The sequence below is a fragment of the Pungitius pungitius genome, chromosome 6 (assembly GCF_949316345.1).
Source record: "Pungitius pungitius chromosome 6, fPunPun2.1, whole genome shotgun sequence".
Lineage (NCBI taxonomy): Eukaryota > Metazoa > Chordata > Actinopteri > Perciformes > Gasterosteidae > Pungitius > Pungitius pungitius.
Window position 1 is genome coordinate 1,516,889 of NC_084905.1, and position 23,964 is coordinate 1,540,852.

At 43.4% G+C, this 23,964-nt stretch overlaps 1 protein-coding gene across 1 annotated transcript; it reads right to left on the bottom strand.

Moving 5' to 3' along the window:
* Positions 1–4,552: 4,552 nt before the first annotated feature.
* Positions 4,553–23,509, bottom strand: pamr1b (peptidase domain containing associated with muscle regeneration 1b). The gene is made up of 14 exons (XM_037452419.2): positions 23,201–23,509; positions 17,586–17,762; positions 16,818–16,943; positions 16,163–16,277; positions 13,057–13,274; positions 12,414–12,521; positions 10,213–10,383; positions 9,837–10,028; positions 8,778–9,647; positions 8,509–8,685; positions 7,764–7,830; positions 7,369–7,598; positions 5,943–6,301; positions 4,553–5,862 (listed from the first exon to the last, which is right to left on the bottom strand). Exons 1-14 carry the CDS (start codon positions 23,352–23,354, stop codon positions 5,281–5,283), a joined length of 3,546 nt encoding a protein of 1,181 aa, XP_037308316.2. The 5' UTR covers positions 23,355–23,509; the 3' UTR covers positions 4,553–5,280.
* Between the last annotated feature and the right edge of the window lie 455 nt (positions 23,510–23,964).

Consider the following 23,964-nt stretch of genomic DNA (forward strand, 5'->3'; position numbering starts at 1 on the left):
CCTGTTTCGCCCCTCTTTGTCTCCCCAGCATGGGAATGCCAGCTCCCGTTGGTTGATGATGTAGACCAATAACGTGCACCATCTCTCTCTCTCTCTCTCTCTCTCTCTCTCTCTCTCTCTCTCTCTCTATCTCTCTCTCTCTCTCTCTCTCTCTCTCTCTCTCTCTCTCTCTCTCTCAGCGTCAAAGTTATTGCAAAAAAGTGCGTTCACAAAAAGGTGATTGCGGAGAGTTTAACCACGGAGATCACCAAGAGTGAATGTTCTATAGCCAAATTGGTGAAATTCATTAATCCGATTAATCTCCATGCATCCATAATCGGCTACAGTAAGCTACATTATGTAGTGAATGTCTTATTTATATGATTGCTGTTCAACAGGAAAGAGTAAGGCGTACACAATCTGAACTGACACATGTGTTTTCTCCGTGAAATGAAAAAAAAAAAAAACCAAGGTAGCAATGAATCATAGGGGAGAGGCGATCGGGAACATCGTTGACCTTTGCCCCCTGCTAATGACTCACTGACAGTATGTGGCACCAAGAACGGGCCAACGAGGGATTATTAAGAATAGACAGGGAGAAAAATGACATCAATATGTTGTGATTCATGTCATAGGTCAACAATTATCTTATCTTATTCATGCTTTTGAAAAACCTTTCAAAAATGTTGTGTGGTATTTTATATTTAAAAATGAAAAATGTTTGATGATCTAAATAGTGGCTGTGTTTCACATTTGTGTAAAACGCTGAAATATCTAAAACTACACAAAGGAAAAGCTTTTTGGAGAAGAGGAGACGTATTTGAGGACGTTCCCAGAGGCAGGGCAATATTTTGACAGGTACTGGATTGAATTGCAGGAGCGTCATATTCCTCCTTCTCAAAGGGTTTATAAAAAACCAATTTATTGGCAAATTTAATCAAATTATGAAAATGATATTTATATATATTTAATATACTAATAATTAGTATATCTGACACTTGTGAAAAATGTCAATGGTTGAGTTAAGTGCTTGTCAAAAAGCTCATTCATACCTCTGAAAAAACACAGGAATTTCTGTCATGTCTCAACAGTCACAAATATTACTGCTTCAACATGTCTTCAACTCAGATTGATTCCTTTTGAACACTCGCTGGCGTATTGCGTAATATTTTTTATAGAGCGACGAGAGACCACTGTTCACGTCCTGCGGCCATTCAGCTTATCAGCATTTTTAAACCATCCATAAGAGGATCTGTTCAGACAGAGCTCTGTTGAGGCATAAAAACCTGCCCAGAGCCGCCCATCCAGCCGCCCTCAAGGTCAACCTTGTAGTGCTCTCAACACGGCTCATGAGGCCATAGGTAAAACTGAATTCTCGTGGCCGTTATGGATTGGTCGTTGCTGCTTTATAGCCCGGTGGGCAGCAAAAGAGAGCATAATATCAGCAAGTTCCCCAAAATGCTCCAAGAAATAGAGCTGACTGACTAATGATTGGTGGAGCGTGTCTATTACAGAGCTGGTATTCCAACTTCCGACAATTAATGCATTAATGCAAAATGTGCGGTTTGGAGAACAGGCTCACCCCGTTTTAACGTCAAGATCTTCTGCGTATGCCTGCACATGCTGCTTTGTACGTAATGTTTAGTTGCAACCTTGCCACCATTTATGAATGAAAATAGAGATTAATGGAAGCCGTTTCACCACAGAGATGTGCGAAGCATCATGCATCACATGATTACACACTCAGAATAAGAGATGTGATTTGTACAGAATGATTGAAACATTATAAAATTACACCTACAAAATCCATTTTTCAGAAATGATTCACATAATGCAAGCAGCCATAGCAGTAGAGGCAGTAAAAGAAGAAATAGCAATAATGATTACTATTAGAAATATCAGCAGCTGTGGGTAAAAGTATATAAAGAAGTACTTTGAATGAAATGTTTAGTAACACAGCTATCGTTTGCACGTGCCCATGTATGAAGGGAACATTAACCGTCCAGAGCCAGAAACCTAGAGGTGTTACGAGGATGTTTAAGGGTAATAAAGCAGGTCGGTACAAATTTCCTTGGGGGAGGAGGTTGATGCAAGTATTGAACTGTGAGCTCAGCTTTGTAAACTCCTTCATTCCTTCCCTCTCCATCTAGATACATTCGTATTTACTTTTTTCCCTGTTGGCTCTCCTCATCTCACTCTCGCTGGTGCTCAGTTCCGTAGTGGCAGCCTGGATTCGAGCAGGCCTTCTGCAGCTGCTGGAGGAGTCAAACAATCACGGCTACGTATAATAAATCACATCGCCACCTCTTGCTATGCAATTTACTCACAGGCCTGCATATGGATGAAAACACATCAATACCGCTAAATTGCTCTGTGCGTAGGAACACGTGTGCGTTGTATGCGTTTTCAGGCCTGTGATGTGTATGAATTGCTATCTTCCATTTTATACATTTATACATTTATGCATTTCATTACCTGCCATATCTGGCAGGTAATGGCTGCATAACACCATGCTCTGATTATGGTCGTGTATGTTCTATTAGAGGGATGAAGGGACTGGAACAGGAATGTTTCTTGGGAACTAGAAGGCGCTGCCACGGGCATCATGGGTGAAAAAAGCCAGTAAACACATTACTTCTTGAATAACAATATTATTGTTCATATTTATCTTTATTTTCTTAACAAATCCCATCAACAGATATAACTCAATGGTTAATTAATCCAACAAGTTATAGCCATATCAAAGACTAATATGAGGTATTACATTCATTTGTGCCATAGGCCTCCATTAAAACTCCATTAGAGGAGTGAGCCACAATGTGTCCGTGGCTGACAAGTTACCTCATTACAACGTTACAACGCTTTTGCACACTGTAGTTTATTCTCAATCAATCTTATCTATAGATTCTGGTGGTGTAATAAGTGTAGTATAATGAACGTAGTGTAAAAAATGAGTATCAATCCACATCTGTAAATAGTTTTTACTCCTGAAACATTAGAAAAAGACCATCGGGCACAATTCTGGGAAAACACTTTAATCTTCAGGCATGACAAAGTTATTTAAAAGAAATATAGACAATCCTTGAATGTTTCAGGACACAACCCTTGCACCACCACCAGAATACTGATAACTGAGCTGTGTGTGGACCCTCGGTGCCAAAATGTTTCTCACACCCAGAACAAAGCACAGAGGGCTCATTCGCCTAAGCAGAAAACCGGTGTGAAAACCTAAACATTTTGTGTAAGTCTGGTGTGAAGTATTTTGCCCCTCCGCCTCTCCGCCTTCAGCTGTGGAGTTCTCATGGCAGCATTTTCTCATCATTATCTAGGTGCTTTTCTCAGGGTGACATCTCCGTTCCCAGGACAGTCAGGAGTTGGTGGAGTGTGGCCCATGTTTCTATGGATGATGCCCTGTGAGCTAACCGGGGCCTGTGAACACAGAGTCTCCCAGCCCAAGTGGACAGGGCTCTCCTCGTGGGACTATACTGAGCTGTTGTTCAACCGCCGCGAATGGGTGAAGGAAGGACAGAAAGTCTTTGATGGATGTTGCTCCTGCGGAGTGCAATAAAGGCACTGTGGCGGTTTTGTACGCCTGTTGTGTTGTGACATCGAGAACATTGTGTAACACGAGAAATGACTGGGATATTTCTTTAATATATATATATAGGAAGACATACGGTAAACGCAGATCTTACCAAGTTCCTTTTGAAAGTCATTAATTAAGGATAACTTTAAAGAATCAAATTGATTGGACAGAGTGGAGCTAAAATGAACAAAACCAGAAAGAATCTTCCCCGCGCTCCGGATTCATGGCAGCAGAGAACTTTAGACCTGATAAGCGTTGAAATTCCATGATACATTCTGAGCACGGCCCAAGTGAAGAGCTACATTTAACTGATCAGAACATTAATCAGAGGGAAATATTTCCACGGCAGGTGTTGCGCAATCCTTTTTTGGCACGTCTTTTGAAAGTCTGACTACCACGTTATGGACCATCTGGTTGGGCTCGTGTTCCTTAAGCTTTGAAATCGCCCTCGTCAAGGCCGGCGTGTTTGATGGAAATTTTAAGAATATCCATATCATAAAAAAAAGCAAAATAAACTTCATCTGAAGACGAGGGCAGCAGATTGTGACACACACAAACTCCTGGCTTTGTTATCAGGCTGTTTGCGCAGACGGCGTGGTTACAGAAACGCTGTGCCCACCCTTTGGTTGGGCATCAGGTGAAAACGTTCAATCTATCATCAGGTGTTGCCGAACACGTCTCATATCGTAAGCACGGTTGGATGTGAGCAGATTTGCCGTGGGCATGTTGTAATTGCCCAATTTTCGTCATTGGTACATTCCTAAAACCTAATAGCTAACCCTAACCTAACCCTAATATTACAATGTTTTTAACCTCAGATGCCCAAAGCAGCACAGAGTCTAAATAAAAAATGTGAGTTCCAGCTTCATTAAACTGTTAGATCATTTTGGAATTCCCAAATTAAGAACAAATCAACCTGGGCCCTAAATTGATGCTGCCGGAGATGAAGTCATATATTTTACTGCCACCTTTTGGAAGTCGATTTCAGCTGCAGCTCCTCTATCAATACAGAATCACATCTGAATAATAGAGAAGGGTCATAATGGAAGTAATTGATTTAATTCCAGCACAGAGGGGAATTGATCTGTGAATAACTTGCTCCTTTTGTGGATTTTGTTCGCCTCATAGCAACAGGCCTACTGTGTGCTACATGGAGCAGATTTAAGGTGTTTATTTTCCCATCATATTAATGGAATGATTGTAATGGATAGAATATATTTGTACATGCACACATACTGAGTGATGAAAAACTGATCACACTGAGCAAGCTTTACCACACCCCCATTATATTTTAATCCAAAAACCTCATGATTTTTCTGTCTTTAGATACAAAATGTACATCTCTTCAGTCATATGAATTGATAGAACAGCACAGTACATCAGAACATATATACATACCAATGAGTTCATGAGTACACAAATTCAGGCGGAGGCGAAACATTTTGTCTGTTTTCTGGTCACATTCAAGTCTCAAAAAGCCGAGGGACCCGAACATTGAAGTCTCGTGACGAGAGGTTGATGCTCAGCACATCTGATGCGTAAGCACCCCCTTCAGTTAGAGCACTGTGTTCTCCAGTGTTGCAGCGCTTCTACGTTAAATAGGGAAACGCTTTAGTGCAAGAAACAATAAAAAAAGGTTGGGGAGGACGAATAGACTGAAGAGCACTGTAGGATATGACGTCTCTTAAACATGTAAGAAGCAGACGGGGCCATCCTTATTTCATATTGCTCTCTATCCAGTCCTTGAAGTTGGCTACACGAGTGTATACTGTGTAGAGGTCAGGATCACACTCCCCTTGGTCATAGCCAAAGCTCACCATACCCATGAGTCTCCACAGCCCTCTGCTCTCCCCCCGCATCTGCCCAGAGCTGACCGAGGGCTTCTGGTCGCGGCCGGCTTGGTTCTCAGAGAGGGCGGGCAGGACAAGGATCCCCCCCGTGTCAGAGGGACAGATGTTGGAGGGTTCGTAGTCCGGCTTGTGGCTGGCACAGAGCATGTTGTCTGTGACGCTGACTGGCATGCCGTTACGGGCATACTGCCGCTCACAGGGGACCACGTCGGCGAGGTAAACCAGCCCCACCCTCGCCTTCTCATCAGGGCCTAAACTGGAGTCGGGCAGTGTGGACCAGCCTGTCACAAGCCCTTGCTCAGAGGTCACTTCTTCTCCATGGCTGTCTGAGAGGCAGACGGGCAGGACCTTCTCACCGATCTTTGCTTTGTCCAGTAACTTGACCACAGCTATGTCAGAGTCGAGTACATTGGGATCGTAGTTTGGATGAACAATGACGGAGGCCACCTAAAGGGGAAAGAGACAGGGATATTGTTTCGAATTGGGTTCAAGAGTGTCATCAAAGGAAAATACCTGGCGTTGCTTACCCTCAGGTGTTGAGGACCTTTGCTTTCCCTCTGTTCATCCCGGTAGTGCTTCCCTACCACCACCTTAAGCATGGCTGCATCCAGAGGATACACCTTTCCCAGCTCTGTGACACAATGGGCTGCCACCACCACCCTCTTTTGGTTGACCAGAGCCCCGCTGCACACTAGCTGCCATTCAGCAGCCTGATTGTATCTGCCAGTTCCTGCCTCAAAGTCCCCCTTCAGGGACCCTGGCTGGCTGCCTGCCTTGGTCACCTTGGTCCCAGCTCCGTTGGTGAAGCGGCGGTAGATGGCTGCCAGCCAAGGCCAGTGAGCCTCTGCCGGCCTCTCCGGGTCAAAGGTCGCATGCTTCCCACACACTGCCAAAGAGGAGGTGACAGGAAGAGAGGACCGAGAAGGAAAGACCACAATCAAGAGAAAGGGGGCGTGAAAAGAAGTACAGGAAGAAGTCAGATTCACACTGAGACAGTTTTAACATTTAGTGTGTTTGATTTGTCTTTGTGATTTTTGTTGTGCACATGAGCTCACTTTCTTTAGTATTGTGGGCGAAAACGCAAAGCAGTGGCATAGAAGGAGAATCTAACCTGCTTTAAAGCCATGCAATCCCAAAGAACGTGAGCGTGTCTAACTCTTAAAACCTTGCTTTTGTTTTTTCTAACACAGCCGCTACTGAAAATATGCCATGACTTGCCATCTTCCATATGCACATAAAATGAATGCATTATAAGAGATTTAAACATCTTATTACATTTTGACACTTTGTTCCATAATATGACGACGACATAATAGAATCCACCTCCAGGGTTTGCCACGCACCAATTTATATTGAAGGTAAACACAGCTCACAGACCCCCCAACTTTCATTTTGGTATTAAGGCATTATGCCCACGGAGAGCGTGTGTTCATGTAGAGATTAGAGCGGCTGGACTGATGTGTTTTCTCTTTAATCTGAAAAATATTAAGAGCATTTTTGAAGTGATTAAGTCTGGAGACCCAAAGGTTCTAAGGTTGACCCCTCTGTCTCCTTAGCAACTGTTTTATATTGATGGAAAGGTGAGAGGTTTGTTTGGAACTACTCTGCAGTGTAAATGTCCCATACCCTGCATTATCAATGCTTTAACATATAGTTAAGTTGTTCTTGCTGATGATTAAGAATAGCAGAGTGGAGTGGATTTCCCCTTCATTGTTATTTTAGCAGCTTGGGGAAGTCACAGATGCCTATGAGACGGCTGAAGATGCTGATGATGTAATGTTGAATGCCAGTATTCATTCTTTTAGGAGAATCAAGATAAATGTCTTTCAGAGCAACTACATCATCATAATGTGTTCACGCATCGTTGTTTTGCTGTTTTAAAATGTGTCTGTTCTGTGCGAGGTTGCATAGATGTCAGTCAGCCGCCCACTAGTAGCTCTTTGCTGGCCCCACCTGGCGAACAGGACACATGGCGCCCGCTCCATTTCCCAGTCTTCAGGCAAGTGCGGCGATAACTGCCCGAGTGGTGGTAGAAGGGAGATGCACACTCGTACTCTATATGTGAGTAAAGGTGGTGCAAGCCCTGGGGCAACTGGGAAAGCACTGGGGGGCCTCTAGTGGGGCCGTCGGACTTGAGCTGTCGGCCAAGACCAGAAGAGTAGAGCCGGTGCACAGGTGTCTTTCTGAGGGGAGAAGGAGAGGCCAAACATACCCTTTAAGTTGCGTAATGGCTTTTGTGTCTGTATGCAACAGAACTGTTGGTTCTGATTCTTCTATTACTGAGTAACATGATAATATGCATTAATTATTAACATATGTTATATGACATAATGCATCAGTAAATATACCTGGATGGAGTCTGAGGTGGTAAAACTCTTTGTATTACCAGCTCTGACACTTTGGGCTCCCGGCATGCTGCAGATAAACACATATGCGGTGATTTGAATCATTGTACGTTTAAAATTAAAAGTACAATATTTAGGGTATATGGTGTCTGCCATGTTGGCAGCAGTTACATGAGCCAATTAGCTTAGCTTAGCCTAGCATGTAAAGAGCAAGCCTGGCTCTGGTCAAAGCTGAAGGAACGCCTGCCAGCATCAATAAAGCGCGCCTCATATCGCGTTACACATATTTGGTCCAATCCTTGCAAAAACAAAAGGGAGGAACATTAACGTGCGCTTTGAGCCAGACCAGCTGTTTTCACGTTCATGTTAAGCTGTGTAAAGTTATCTGCTGTGACTCAAAGAAGAAAGAAGAAGAAACACAACTTCCTCCAACATAATAACTTGCTTTGTCTTTTATTGAGAACTGATTAATATATTATTAATAATTTACACTTGATGGATTATTGTAGTGCAGAAATCTTTTACCTATTAGCATTTAAAGTGTACTTTGTAAAACCCTTTACTATTGGCCTTTGTGCTACATCTACACGTCTCCTTTCATGACCCGAGAAACACGGGACACCTCGTTAATGACTTACTCATTTTCTAACAAAATCTTGCACAACAGCACTGTCTGTTGTCGTGAATGTTTTACTCATTGTTATTTTACTCCAGATGGTGGGCCAATTACGACGTCGGCTGACAGTACCTCTTACACAGAGGGGCTGTCCTCCACTCCAGGTACCGTTTGGCTGGCAGGTACGCCGGGCCTCACCACTGATAGCATACGAGTGGTTACAGAAGAACTCCACTGTTTCGGGCTCCAGTCCAGGCACCAGTTGGTGGCGGCCGTGGTAGAGGCGAGGGAGAAGTGGGCAGCTTTTCCCTGTGGGGGGGGGGCAGACAGTAGGTGAGGGTGAAGACCAACAAGGAGCCGGTGATACTCATTATTTTAATTTCTTTCATTTTGTTTCTCACCGTTGATGCTTTGATTGGCTTCTTTGTCTTCATTCCCGCTCTCCCTCTCCAACCCGGGCCTGGTTTTCTCAGCAGAATCCTTCTCTGTCTCGTCGTGTTCAAACGTTGGTTTTTCTCTTGCTCTCCCACTTTCCTCGCTTCCCGCTCTGTGCTGTGTGACGTTGACTCTAAAGGGAAGGATTTTCTCCCCCGGCTCTGGAGATCCTACGGTATTATTTTCTTTCGGCGTATCCTTCGTGTCATGTCTGACAGTGTGGTTCTCTGTCATTTCCGATTCAAATCCCTCGACTGTGTTGTCCCCCTCAGCTATGATGTTTGGTCCCATCTTGGTATCATTCGGACCGACCTTGTTTGAATCTCCTTTTCCATTCACCTGCTCCTCTTTTCTTTCCTTCTCTTCCTGTCCTTTGTCTTTAACCACAACTATTTCTGTGACATCCGTCTTTTCTCTCTCAAAATGTGTCTCTGGGCTTCCTTTGTTTTTCTCAGGTGGCTTTCTGACCTCAGGTTCTTTCATTTCCACTGTATTCAGGCTGTTGTTTGGCCCTTCACTGTCCACTTTATCCTCGCTGCCTCCAGTGGGTTTCTCTGACCCAGTATTTCTTTCCTCCAGCTCTCCTTCATTCCCGCCCTCAGACACAGTTTTCTTTGGAATGGTACCTGTAGATTTATCTTTGCTGCCCACTGCAGTTTTATTGTCGTGCCCAGTGTTTATTTCTCCCTCTCCAACACGTTCTTTTTCACCGGTTATGTTTTTTTGACCCTTCTCTTTAGTTTTGCTGAGATGTTTTTCACCATCTGTTCCGTTGTGCCCTTCTGTCTTTTTTACGTTGTCTCTGTCCTTGTCTTCTTCAGTGAGCGTGTTATTTACTGTGGATACAAAACATGATGAAATGCTGTTAATTTCATCTTTTTTTTCTTCTCCCAAATTTGGCTTGTCATGCTGAATGGCTCTCTGTACTGACTGACCTTAAAAAAGATAATGAAATGAGCAATTGGCCCTTTTGCATCTCGATCTGACCCGTTCTAACCCCTGTTATGTAAAAGACGTGGTCTGACCTCGGGTGCAAACCGGAGGAGTCCCACTCCAGGTGTTGTTATGGAGGCATGCCCTCTGGGAGCTCCCAGTGAGTTCATAGGGCTGGTAGCACAGGTACTGTAGAGCAATGAGGACATCATTGGGTCCGTAAACCAAGAAGTGGTCCCCGTGTGTCGGCTTGGGTGGAAGAGAACAGACTATTTCCACTGGCACTGGAGACGGAAGAAAGGAAATTGAGGCTTTTATTGGCTGCAAATCAGGTTTTTTTTTTTGGCAATCTGCACCACCACTGGGGCAGATGTGTGGCATCCAACGAAGGCAAATGACACCCATATGACTTTCCCAGATCTCGACTTTAAATTCCTTCGCAAAATCCTATTCACTTAATCATCTTACCACACTCGGGGGCAGGCGCGCTCCAGGTGCCGTCACTCAGGCAGAGGGCGGAGCGGAAGCCACGCAGCTCGAAGCCGGGCTCACAGTGGAAAGTGACGCGGGCCCCGGAGTGGAGAAACAGACCCTGTGTTGATCCGCGGGTGGGCACTGGAGGTCTGCGGCATCCAACCACTGAGGGCAAATACAACTTTTGTTTACACACGTTGTTTTCTTTTCCAATTTTTAACTGAAAGACAGATCCTCCAAATGAAGAAAATTGGGTATTTAGCAAGCATCGTAATTATTCCTCAAAACATCCTATAAAAGACTTCATTGAGTCTGTTGCCCTCAGGTGTTTACAGGCCAGACAGGTAGCTCACAAAGCGGAATCTCAGCTCTGAGACTCTTAATTAACAAATGCCCCAAAGCATACCCCGCTACCTTAGATGCTCATTAGTGAGTCATTTCACCCATTGTGGTAACGTAACACAGCAAGACTTTCACAGGGCTTGTAAATAATGAAAGAAAAGATGCAATAAAGTGGCTTTTGTCAAACTGTTTCCAGGCTTGTTAAAGTAGATTTACACAGTAGAGTGGTGGAGATTGTTCATTTGGGTGATGGAATACTGGGTGTAACTCTGTATGTCTGAGGCACACACATTTTCTAGTATGCAGCACTGAGCAACCCGCTACTGAGTTCATAAAAAGCACAGCGCACACATCAACACTGAGGTTATTCAGCTCTGTGTTCCAAATAAATACTCTAGAGATGTCCTGTGTTGTTTATTTTATGGTGAGCCCGATCCACGAAATGCTCAGCTCCGGGTTTTATGGCTCAAAACGGAGGTCCTGGCACTCCTCCAGCACGGCGGTTTTCACTTATTTACCGACTTTGCCAACCCAATGTTGAACAGTAAACTGTACCGTAGTACCCTTTATTGACCCTGGAGCATTCCGGGGAAGCTAGGGTCATCTTTGTATTGTACATTGATGATCCATCTTCCTTGTCAGCGTTTTTTTTTCCACAGACGTAATCAGATGGCTCATTGGGTTGAGTCATTGAGACTTTCATAGTGTGCAGGAAGACTCACATTGTAAGTAAATCACCATTCCTTTTGTTAATGCCATGGAAATGATGGTCAACACTGCACTCCAAAACAGATTGGACTGTAGCATAGATTGAAGTGTTCCAGAGGGAGAAAGTATGAAATGATTTCTCATGTTGAGTTTCTACGATGATGTGGCAGGACTCTCTCATACACTATGAGTTTTATCTGAGGCTTACAGGAGTTGACGGTTCAATTATTTGAAGCATAACATACTGACGATGTCAGTACTTCAAATTCCCCACGTGACTAAGCTGAATGTAGAAATGTAGAATACACGTCCCTCACAAAATGTCAGACATTGAAATTACTCTCATCCATTAAAATGAACAGAATTGTTTCACCATTTGTTTTATTAAGCCCTGAAAATGACACCACAAGAGGAGGTCTGTTTTTGTGGGCTCCTAGGAGAGTGTACTGGATGTAAAAACACAAGTTAGAGGCAACACACCCACAAATCAAAGACCTCGTAAGCCGACCACACCCTGATTTCACAGCACCCCACACGATACAGTTGAGTGACTCTGCTGGTGTTTTGTAAATGTAATGACGTGGCATATAGTGCAGTAAACAAGATGCATCCTACTTTTTTTTCTCTTCTCTTATTTCACCCTTTGATTTTGTTCAGCTTCTTTGTTTGTATCTATCTGTCCGTGGAAGTAGGACTTCATAGTTCATAGTTCACAATTGAGCTGAGATGCAAACATATTTGTGGAAGTTGCAGCCCAGCTGTTGAACTGCTGACAGACCAAAGCTCCAGCTGGGACTTCCCTGACGAAGAAAAGCAGCTGGCCTGAACCCAGTCCAAACCACAGACCGTGACAGTGAATCACCGCCCGTCTCTGAACAGCAACAACAGATCAAAAATAAATTTAAAAAAAATAAAGTTTTCCACGAGTTAATTGTAGGTGTGTCTGATTTCAGATGAAATTACAAAAAGAAAAGTGCCAACGCAATGAGACACATCGATTCGGCATTCCTGTGGAGATGGAAAATTGGAGTCATGGCAACTATTCCTCCCCGTGATTAGAACTTGCCGGCATCCAAACGTCAACATTTTTACACGAGACGTCAATTATTGTTCATTTCTGTTTCTCAGTTATGTTACAAACTCACCGTGTTCACACCTCTTGCCTGTGTAGCCAGCCAGACAGGCGCAGCGGTAAGTGTAAGAACTCTCCAGGACACAAGTGCCATCATGTAGGCAAGGAGAAGAGCTGCAAGCTGCAAATATACAAGTTAGGGTACACATTAGGGTACAAAAGGAAACGTATTGAACGAAATTGATTTGCAGTTAAAAATGACCATGATAAAAATGTTTTTAAAAATGTGGCAAAAGAAAATGGTTCAAGGGATTCACAATGCAGAGGCTGGGACTATTTAAATAAATATTTATCCTTTTAAACTTTCCGTTTCTACACAGAATGCCCACGCGTGTGAAAGACCTTCAGACTGACGACATTCATGGAAAGTAATGACATTTCGGTGAGGGGGGGGGGGGGGCAGACGTCAAGAGCTGGACGGAAGCTTTTGCCCAAAACTTGGGGGTTGAAGTCACGCACTATGAAAGGCTTTTTGTGTATTCCTTTCAAGTGTGTGTTGAAAACTTGTTTCTGGTTTGCATTTGTTGAGACCCATTTCTCAAAAGAGCCCCTGTGTTCATTTAGCCTGACTTTACAAGTGACTTTTTACTGATTATTTATGAGGGCTGACAGTATTTTTGATATTGTTGTTAAATAATAGGGGGTGTTCAACCTACCTGAGCTCTCCTGGAAAGTAGCAAAGAATCCATCAAAATTTTTATAACCATCAGACACAAAGAGTATGTGAAGACTGTGACCAGAGCTGTGAACCGGCACCGGTTTGTTGTTCCCACAAAACCGGCCAATGACACGCGAGTCAATGCTGTCACCGTCGCGGACCTCCACGAAGTCGTAACGACACGATTGGTGAAACTCCAGACTCATCATCATGAACCTGTTTGTATGAAGAGGAGTACACAAAACACACAACGCCTTATATAAATTCAACATCTATTCTAATTTGATTTAAAAAAGCAATCTGATTGAATGTCTTGATGTAAAGGTTTATGTGATTTATGTGTTTCCATGGCTTTACGGAACAAGCTAATGAAGCGTTAAAGGGGATTTCCTTCACCATTGCGTAGATTACTGTTGTTAATGATGTGTGAAATAGGGCACATTTTAACCAGGTACCACAGCAGTTTCAAAACTATTCTAGTTTCTGTGTTTTTTTTTCTTTTATTTGATTTTTTTTTATGGAGTAAATATAAGGTGGGAGTTAAGTTGTTGCAGCAGTAAATATGATAGGAAACATATCTTGTCTAAGAAGGGTAGAGGCAAGTCTAAGTGCATCATGACTGTGAACATACATACACAAGAGATATACACTCACCGGCCACTTTATTAGGTACCCCATGCTAGTAACGGGTTGGACCCCCCTTTTGCCTCAGGGAGTTTGGTCCATATTGACATGATGGCATCACACAGTTGCCGCAGATTTGTCGGCTGCACATCCATGATGCGAATCTCCCGTTCCACCACATCCCAAAGATGCTCTATTGGATTGAGATCTGGTGATTGTGGAGGCCATTTGAGTACAGCGAATTCATTGTCATGTTCAAGAAACCAGTCTGAGATGATTCCAGCTTTATGACATGGCGCATTATCCTGCTGAAAGTAGCCATCAGAAGTTGGGTACATTGTGGTCATAAAGGGATGGACATGGTCAGCAACAATACTCAGGTAGGCTGTGGCGTTGCAACGATGCTCAATTGGTACCAAGGGGCCCAAAGAGTGCCAAGAAAATATTCCCCACACCATGACACCACCACCACCAGCCTGAACCGTTGATACAAGGCAGGATGGATCCGTGCTTTCATGTTGTAGACGCCAAATTCTGACCCTACCATCCGAATGTCGCAGCAGAAATCGAGACTCATCAGACCAGGCAACGTTTTTCCAATCTTCTATTGCCCAATTTCGATGAGCTTGTGCAAATTGTAGCCTCAGTTTCCTGTTCTTAGCTGAAAGGAGTGGCACCCGGTGTGGTCTTCTGCTGCTGTAGCCCATCTGCCTCAAAGTTGGACGTACTGTGCGTTCAGAGATGCTCTTATGCCCACCTTGGTTGTAACGGGTGGTTATTTGAGTCACTGTTGCCCTTCTATCAGCTCGAACCAGTCTGGCCATTCTCCTCTGACCTCTGGCATCAACAAGGCATTTCCGCCCACAGAACTGCCGCTCACTGGATGTTTTTTCTTTTTCGGACCATTCTCTGTAAACCCTAGAGATGGTTGTGCGTGAAAATCTCAGTAGATTAGCAGTTTCTGAAATACTCAGACCAGCCCTTCTGGCACCAACAATCATGCCACGTTCAAAGTCACTCAAATCACCTTTCTTCCCCATACTGATGCTCGGTTTGAACTGCAGGAGATTGTCTTGACAATGTCTACATGCCTAAATGCACTGAGTTGCCGCCATGTGATTGGCTGCTTAGAAATTAAGTGTTAACGAGCAGTTGGACAGGTGTACCTAATAAAGTGGCCGGTGAGTGTATTTATATATATAATGTGTATGTACCAACATTTTACACGCAAAGATCAAATATTTGAGACAAAGCACAACTATTATTAACACTTGGCAGCAGCATCAATAAACAACCCTAACCCGATGGCTGTCATTGATTCCAATACGTTAATGAAATTGGCAGTAAAAAGGCTAGTGCTGACAGACGACAATACATTACCGGTGTAATCTAGCATCTCGTCACTGGAGATCAGCAGATGTTAAATTCATTTGAGATATATTCATGATTGCTGGAAGCACACATGTTGATTGTGCAAGAATATCTCCAAGCAAAGGAGCATGACCAGGGATGATTGGTAAGGAAGTCCAGGTATTGTGTCAATGTTTAAAGAAGATTATTCGTTTGCTTTAACATAGCCAGGACATCCAGAAGGTACACGTTTAGAGCCCTAATAAATATGAATTAAAGCGAGTATAATGGCTGTCAGGAGATATGTACATACACTCTAAATTCATGAGCTGTTTAAACTTGCCTAATATTAGAACAGACATGAATGACTGATGAACTTTATTCACTGCAGCGGCATGCTCCAAAATACTCTCCTAATATTACCCTTTATCAGAGACCCCAGAGTCAGGAAGCTTTGAATAATCAAATGTGAAGTAATACTGAATGTATTACTCCCACCAAGAATGCCAGTTGTAATTCGGATATGTTTCCTTTGGTGTGAGTGCAGTGCAATTCCCCCGTAGTTAAAGAAATACAGGAAAAAACCCTAATTCCCCAATCACTGTTTCAACGAGGGCTTTTGCTCATGTCACAAAGAGCAAAATAAATGACATATCACTGTTAGTAATCTCAATATTAATGTCGGTAAGACGTGTGCTACAAAGCTTCAGATGCTATCCGTCCACCACAGACATCTGTCAGAAACTGAACAGAGCGGGAATTCAGCAACAGCAGATGAGCCGTTAATAACTTTTACAGATGGCCACTGAAGATCCCTAAAAGTGATGCTTTAATGCCAAATGTCAAAAAAGTGTTAATGTTAATATTAACCAAAAACAACTACTTTGGTACAGAGTGAAAAAGCTCAACTTTCAGATTTCCATGAAATGTTATATAAGCTGTGGTACCCAGTTTGAATTTGTCCAGTATAGTTTATGATGAAAAATTGCATTGTGGTATACTCATAAGACTTTTTATATTAGCGTGATTATGCTAGACATCTTACTTTTTAAACATCGTGTTGGCATTGGCATTTTTTAAATGTTTGGCCAAGGCCAAGGGGGAGGGGGGGGGGGGGGGGGGTGTCTCACCTGAGCTCTATAGTAAAGGGACGGTCCACCTCGATGGTCCACTCACACCGAGCATTGTTGGGGTAGCTCTCCAGCACCAAGTGGCCCTGCCGTTTACGGATCACTTCGCCGCACTCTGAAAAACACGTGGGAGACGACTCCATTGTGGTGAGTTTGTGTTCTTTCAATTGCAGCAGCTCTGTATTTTGCAGCTTAATTATTATTTTAAACCGCTGCATTCTGGGGCTTTGCTTAGCATTCAAACCAAGAGCATGTTGATTTGAGTTTCTGAAGCCGCTTTAATCGCCTCTAGCTACATAAAAACAATAGGCGCAGGAGCAACAAAGGCATTCAGCGGCTTGCCCAGGTTCTGCTTTTAATTAAATGTACGTTTGTGGTTCCCCCCCGGCAGAATATTTGTGTATTGAGAAAGTTATAAACATAAAGCACAAATGTGAATTTGTTTTTTAGAATTCCCAATATTTTGACTCCAGCTTGTCATTCAATATCTTGTTAAATACACACCTACATATAGCGGCCTATCATGCTGAGCTGTCCCAGATTAGCACAAATCATCAGGGAAGAAAATATATGCACGACATTCATATAGAAAAAAAAAGAGTATAACAGCAAAGCCTTACAGGATCTGCTAAATGGTGGAAAAGAATAGACTCACTCATGCAATCGCCACCGGACCAGCCGGGCCGACACTCAGCGCAGTATTTTCCCTTAACGAAGAAGTCATCCCTGGGACTCCAAGTCCCATTGTTACATCGCTTACAGTTCTCAAATATACTGCAACCTGGAAGAAAGAGCAGGCGAAACGAAAATCACATTAAAGCAATATAAAGAATCACTATGATGGGCCGGAATGCAACGAATGAAAACAAGTCAAGTTGCTCTGACCGCTGTCATGTTTGCGCCATATGCTCATCTCTCACTACAAAACCACACATACGTATTAGTGCTTCTTTAAATGTTGAGGAAAATTCAGACCAACGTCTGACTTGAGCACAGATTTTTGGAGTTTAAGAGTGAAATGGAATTTACAGGTATCCATAGTACGAACAGCTGGTTTTTTTCACCTGAAAGAAAATCACGAGTAAGTTCCAGTTGTGAAGAAAACAGGATCAACTTTTACAGGCAGATGGCATGTGGAGAAATAATACAAGTTTCGTAGCAGGGGTTACAGCTCGTGTGCAAACATCTTCAAGTGATCACACCTGTGTATCCAAACACACACATTCCTACACCCATTTATTCCCCCCCCCCCTTCACCATTCAAAGTATGATGATCACCTCCTGCACTCATTCAAGAGTTACAGTTAAACAAATGAGATCGGACACAAATATTTCCAGGATTTCTGTCATGCTTAAAAATGAAATCCTCAGCCACAGACTTTTTAAGCAGAAGATTCACATGAAATTCTAAAAGGAACACTACCTGGATGGATTATGCAGGGGTCGCACTCGTTGATGGCGTTGCGACAGCAGGGCACTGCGTAGCCCACCGGCGTCCCCTGTAGGGGGCATTTACAGCGAATCACATCATACTCGCAGCAGCCTCTACACATAACGTTCCACTCCGGGCCCGGGCAGTGGTTGTACAAATACCTGTAATCTAGAGGAGACAATACGTCAGGGTCGGCAACTCAAACAAGCAAGCAGGCAGGGAACAAATGCTCACAACTTATATACATATATATACATACATACATACATACATGTGACTGACAACAGTAGGGAGCTCATAAGAGACGGCGAGCCTCTCAGTAGTTCACATCCTACTGCGATAAAATGTCAAATAAATAATTAGTTAGTTCTAGCCAATGAATGGAATGCTTAATTGGACTGGAAACCAGTGAGAGAAAGACCTTTGCGTCTGAGCAGTTGTGTAACATTGCACGAATTCCCCTTTGGCAGATGTGGACAGAGTGCTAACAGAAGCTGCACTTTTAAACTTGGCAATGTTGTTTGAGCATTTTGTTTTCCTCTGCGCCCTGCAATCATAACTTCTCTGTTCTGAGCCCTCCAAGCGTTTACTCCTGGACCCAAAGGCAGCCTTGAACAATGTTTTTTATTTGTAACGCCGTAGCTGCTGCACACAATGACCGATGTGACTTTTTCACCGAAAAGCAAAACCAGAAGCTATAAATCTCTTGTTGATGGTTTGCAGACGGTCCGCCAGCGAGGAGAAGCTTAGATGTCGTGGAATGCTGTGAGTTGTCTCTGCTGACCTTCCACATTAATGACATCATGGATTTCATCTTAGTCCAAGTGCAATCTGGCTCTTCCTCGCAGTGAGATTGGACAAAAGCAGAGGCATTAATCAGACAGAGAGCAAGTTGTGCAAGACCTACGCTTCACATTTAACACGAGTTCCATTTAAGGACAGAATTTTGTGCTTCATGAGACAAACGAATGATTCCTCTCAGTTCCCAACAGAGGTCAATTGTGTTTTGACAACAGCTCAAATGTTCAGCAAGCCAGAGAGAAAAAATGGGGTCTGTTGTTAGCCAGTCGTGCGATTGACCTCAGAACTAGAAAACCGATGTTACGCAAATGTTGTTGGACGATGGCGCACAATGCCCACGTTGTTGAAAAAGCCGCCAGCTTTCTTGTTTGTTTTTATTTCAAACAAAGCTGACGCTCTTGCATTGTCTTGCATTTTTAGACTTTTTTTTTTTTTTACCTACATCACTAAATTGAAAGCTAAGAGTAACTGTTGACATTTTTGTGGATTTCTATTGACCAAATGTGAGAACCGCGAACACCCATAATCTGGGCACGCGGCGGGGTTGGAGGGACAAAAAAGCCCCGTATTGTGAGTCCAACATATCTTTACCAGAATCTTACTTTTTAATCCCCTCAATTTTGCTACAATATATTTTCAAAAGAGTCCACCTTAAACTTGGAATCCCAAAAAGAGGTCATCCTTTGATGCAATTTATCGACTTTGGCTTCATATAATATTATTTTCCATATACGAAGGGGTATTTCCCCTCCACTAAATTGTGTGGAGTTCCCCTTTTTGGCACTTTAGCCAAAAGACAAAACAAAACTACACAATTTGGAAAGAAATGTGAGTTCAAGCTGCTAATTGGTTTATTCCAGGAGCTTTAATGTGTTCCTTGGACTCCAGGAGTCCATCCAAACTCTTGTCTGCAAATTCTAGAAATGCAGTAGACGCAGTTTGGGACCGGCCAATTTGACTAGTCTTTAAATCACTACCCTACAATAAACAGTGATTATGGAGGAAAACCGTGTGTAAATCTCCCACACGGAGATTGAGACGTGCACAGATCTGCACTCGAGATGGGACAGCGTTGCTGCTTTCTTCAGATTTGTGACGGACGCTGACCGGAGAGACTCTGGAAGCCAATTTAAAGGACATGGGTCAAAAAACCCTATGAGTGATAAGTTACATGGATCACATGTCTTTTCCTTGGATAGAGAAATGACATTCTGTCCTTACAGCCGTCCTAAATGCAGGCTTTTTTTGAAGACCCTGAATTACAGAAAAGTAGAACCGATCTTTATATGTTCATCTGAATGAGATGTTTATCTTCTTTAAATGAAATAGCTTGCATTTATTTCCAGATTTCCATAATATTTACTTCATGCTCCTGATGTAAATTAATACAAGCAGACATGTTTTCAGTGTCTGTTCTGTGTGAATGGATTCAGTTTATTGACCTCAATTTCTGTCATTTCTTTTCTCTGAAGCGTGGCTCAGAGCTTTCTGCCTTAGTGCTGTACACATACTGGAACTAATCTACTTTTCTGGAAGGCTATTTCCTCTCCTTAATACATCGTGACTTATTTACAACCACAAATATAATTCTAGGATAGCTGTGCTTTGACTTGCATCACGAAAATGTGGATTTATTCACTTTGTTGCAGGCTTGTTGCCTTTGTAAAAACACCTGTGTGAGGGTTCCAGGTGAACACCTGCGCGTCACCACACACTGGACCGTTATAACAGTTATATATGGGAAAGAAGGAAGAGACGTGGAGGTATAGACGCACACAGGAGTGTTTGTGGGGACTTTTGTACATGCATGAGCTGGCCCTTAAAGCTTAAGGAAAGCACTAGAAGTTCTTTTGAAATTGCTGGTCAAATGTATACTTTTGTGTGAAAAAAAATTGTACAAACATGCCGATGACACACCATTCGTCATTTTGTTCCCCACACCTGCAATTTAACCCAAGACTAGTTATTGTGCTGTGTGCCCCTGGCTAATGTGTGTCTAATCCCAAACGGCAGTGTGTCAGAAAGGGTTCTGAACACAGCAGCCTTTCTGACACACTTCCTATAATAAAAGGTTTGCTTCCCCATTGTGCCTACCAGCTGTTTGGCACAGTTTTCCATCCAACCTGTCCGATATGTCTCCTGGTTGATGCAACCAGGCACACGTGTTGCTTTCTGTGGAAGCAAGATGGCACTGGCACAACTTCATTTCTAAAGCGAATTGTGCCAATTTGTGTGTGTGTGTGTGTGTGGTTTCGCTATATGTTTTTTTATTAGTGGTATCTACTCCTTTTTTCCATTCCAGATGGTGAGCTCGTCAACATGTCAAGAAGCCAGAAAAATGAAAATAGCAATAAACCGGACGGCATCACAGACACCCTGTTGCCTGTTTTTTTTGCCTCTGTGCGGGTGTCACAAAGCATTAAGAACCTTGTAAGCGGGCATGTGTCAGCTGCACACTTTTGATATGGATCCAGAGACTAATGTCATTATCACTGGAGACAAGATGCGGTCACGGAATTTCACGCTTTCCCCCCCGAGACCTTGAGTCTGAATGGACTGCCCTGCAGGCTCCAACTTCTGCCAAGATTTACCTAAAAAAAAAACCGTTATTTTTTTAGTTTTGGATCTCATTTTTTAGAAATGTATTCAGTCCAAATGTCACCGTCAGAGATAGCTCATGCATACCTGTTGCACAACCCCTGGAGAACCTTCAAAATGTGCATCAGCATCAGCTCTGGCACCAGTTTCCATTTGAAGCCAAGGCCTATGAACTGGTTTAGGAAATGCTGCTTGGCACAGTGTCTGTGGCATTTAAAACAAGCCGTTGTCTAATTTGACATATTCCTGCTCACCTCTAAGGGAAATGCATTTCATCAGTCCTGTCGCACACCCTTATCACAGCTAAGCTACTTTGAACTCTGACCAAAGCAGCAGAATGTGGAGACAATTTAAGCAGAGCCCACTGAGATGATGGGTTCAACATGCATTTCAAACACAGCACAATGCTGTGCATGTGTCACCTCCATTGGACATTCATTATCTCTATTCTGCAGGTTTTGACTAACTTTCTGTATAGCAGCAGGAAATACTCTTATCAGCTTTCTCTGTTCCATTCTTCTAATTGAAGTGCCAGCAAGTGAGAAATGCTGAACTGTGCAACAATTGTGAGTTGAATTTGACTATGCTGCTTTACATGTTCCTTCCCTCAACGTTACGCCATACTTGATCTGTGCCATAATTACGTGGGAACTCTTGTCAGTGAAGGTTTACAGTGACGGACATTACCATGGCTATGGTATACATCTATCAAATGAATAGTTTCCTCCTAGCAAAAATGGTGCTCATTTTAGTTGATGTATCATGGAAATGAGTTATTTTTATAGGAGCTGTGCTGCTAGTATGTGCCAGTGATTGATTTCCTTTTGCATATTACCCGCAGCAGCTGTTGGGTATTTTGTTGTTGGAAGGATGCTGCTCTCGTGTAAAGGGGAACTCCCAGGGGAGCTGTGTGTATCTGAATGTAGCTTGAACCCCAGCACTGCTACCACCGCTCATCCTGGAGATTTGCTGTAAATAAACCAATATTGATTAAATTAAATTGAATTAATTAAATACCATTTGACTCCCTTATCCACTGGAAAAATTGTATAATCTGTACACTGCGGGACAATATGTGAAATCTTCCTCAAATGCTCATTCAGAGGATCTGTTTTGAATCTTGTAACTACATTCTGTGCCAAGGATTCCCTTTCTCCAAGATATCATATGCTTTTTACATATGCTAGCCTTGGACTATGTTTCTCACAACAAGTAACCTTGACAACTTTATATTATATTCAGAGGAACAAGACAGCATTCAGGTGGGTGGCCTTACATGCCTCCAAAACATGGAAACTCAGGTGCAGACACATACAAACATAGAAAAAGTCAGGATGTGTACGTGACAACATCTGCTCTACTCGAAGAAAGCTAAGCAGAAATCACCTATCATCAGCTGAGGATGCATAGTTATGAAGCTGACAGCAACAAAAGTAGGCAAATGTTGCCCCATTCACCAACATTACAAATCGAAGGTTACTTTACTGCCCGGTAACCGCGGGACGATGTATCAACAAAGGGCAGAGGTCTGGTGGAGCCTTGGAGACGGCGTATGGTACACTCATTACCGCAGGCACAGTGGTCGACTAAAACGTGACTCATGTCTTCCTGCAGGCGGTTCAAGTGGTCACCCTGGGTAAACAGACCAATACCAATTTCAACATTAAAAGACAAGCTCCGACACAAAAAGAAACGCATGCCAACATTCACCCCCCCCTCACCCCCCCGTTATTAGGAGTCCAACCGCCTTGCTTTGCCCTTAAGGAATGTGCGACCAGCTAGTGCTTCTTTTATTTAAGACAAAAGGAAAATCTCTTGCAGAGCAACAACTGCGTGACGAGTAGAGAAGTAGATCACAAAGTCCCTTTTAATCTGACTATAAACAAACCCTCACAGGAATGCCTCCCTCTGGGTTTTCAGAACACGAGTTGTTTACCTAAAGATTGCACAAACACGTCAGTGCTGATCTCTGCAGCGTCTGTGCATCAGCGCCTGGGTCTTCTCTCACTCAGTCCTGCTGAGCACCGCGGTGCTCTCAAGGGTGAAGAGTGGATGGAGTTGCTGATGCCGGCTTCTTTGAGAACAAAGAACCGACGCGCGCAGACAGGGAGAGAGGAAGGGGAGAAGGGGAGAAGGAGAGAAGGAGAGAAGGAGAGAAGGAGAGAAGGAGAGAAGGAGAGAAGCTGAAGTCTTTGCCGGTCTCTTACCATAGGGCCAGGCCATCCCTTGAGGTAGGGCGATGAAGAGAGCGATGAGGAGGAGCCAGCCCCCCTTCCACGGGGCGAAGGTGGAGGTCCAGGTGGTGGTGTGGGTGCCCCCGTGGGTTTGCCCCAGCTGCAGTGGCCGTCCCACAGACAGCATGCTGCAGTCTGGGACTCTGTTTACTTTCTGAACTCAGCTGACATCACCTTCTCTTGGCCCTTCAGTGTTTCCCCCTCCCTCTATCTTTCCCCTCTCTCTCTCTCTCTCTCTTTACTCGTTGGCTTCAGATTACAGCACGGCCTTGCGAGGAGTTCCACTTGCCGGTCTCCCAAAAAACTCCCCTCGCTCTGCTCAGAGGACGACGTCACTGCCCTTGAATGAATGCAGGCTCCGATGTTTTTACGGTTAACTCATAACTGGGTCACAAACAAACACGCATTCATGTGTGTTTCAATGCTCGCAGTCTGGGAATAGCATTCTGTAGGTCATCGTCGTAGGTTTACAGGAATAGTCTGTTATTTAGCAAAACTCTGTAATTTGCCATCCTGCCAAGAGTTAGTTGAGCCGATTGATGCCGCCAACTGTTAGCTTAGCTTAGCTTAGCTTAAAGACTGGAAACTGGGGCAAACGGAGATAACACCATCGTCATCGGGACGATTCTCTGTGTCTTTGGTTTGATCTGTACGGAGAAAGAGTTTAAAACAACAATGAGGCGTTTTATGGATTTTATACAGGGGACTATTTCACGGTTGGTTGAATCTTTTTGGAG

What these genes read in the sequence shown, in the direction of transcription:
- pamr1b (XM_037452419.2), bottom strand. Translation starts at nt 23,354, where the DNA reads ATGCTGTCTGTGGGACGGCCACTGCAGCTGGGGCAAACCCACGGGGGC. An exon ending in TCCTCCGGTTTGCACCCGAG is followed by an intron (nt 9,648 to 9,836) that starts GTCAGACCACGT and finishes TTGTATCCACAG; the next exon opens with TAAATAACACGCTCACTGAA. An exon ending in CCACCTCAGACTCCATCCAG is followed by an intron (nt 7,599 to 7,763) that starts GTATATTTACTG and finishes TTCTCCCCTCAG; the next exon opens with AAAGACACCTGTGCACCGGC.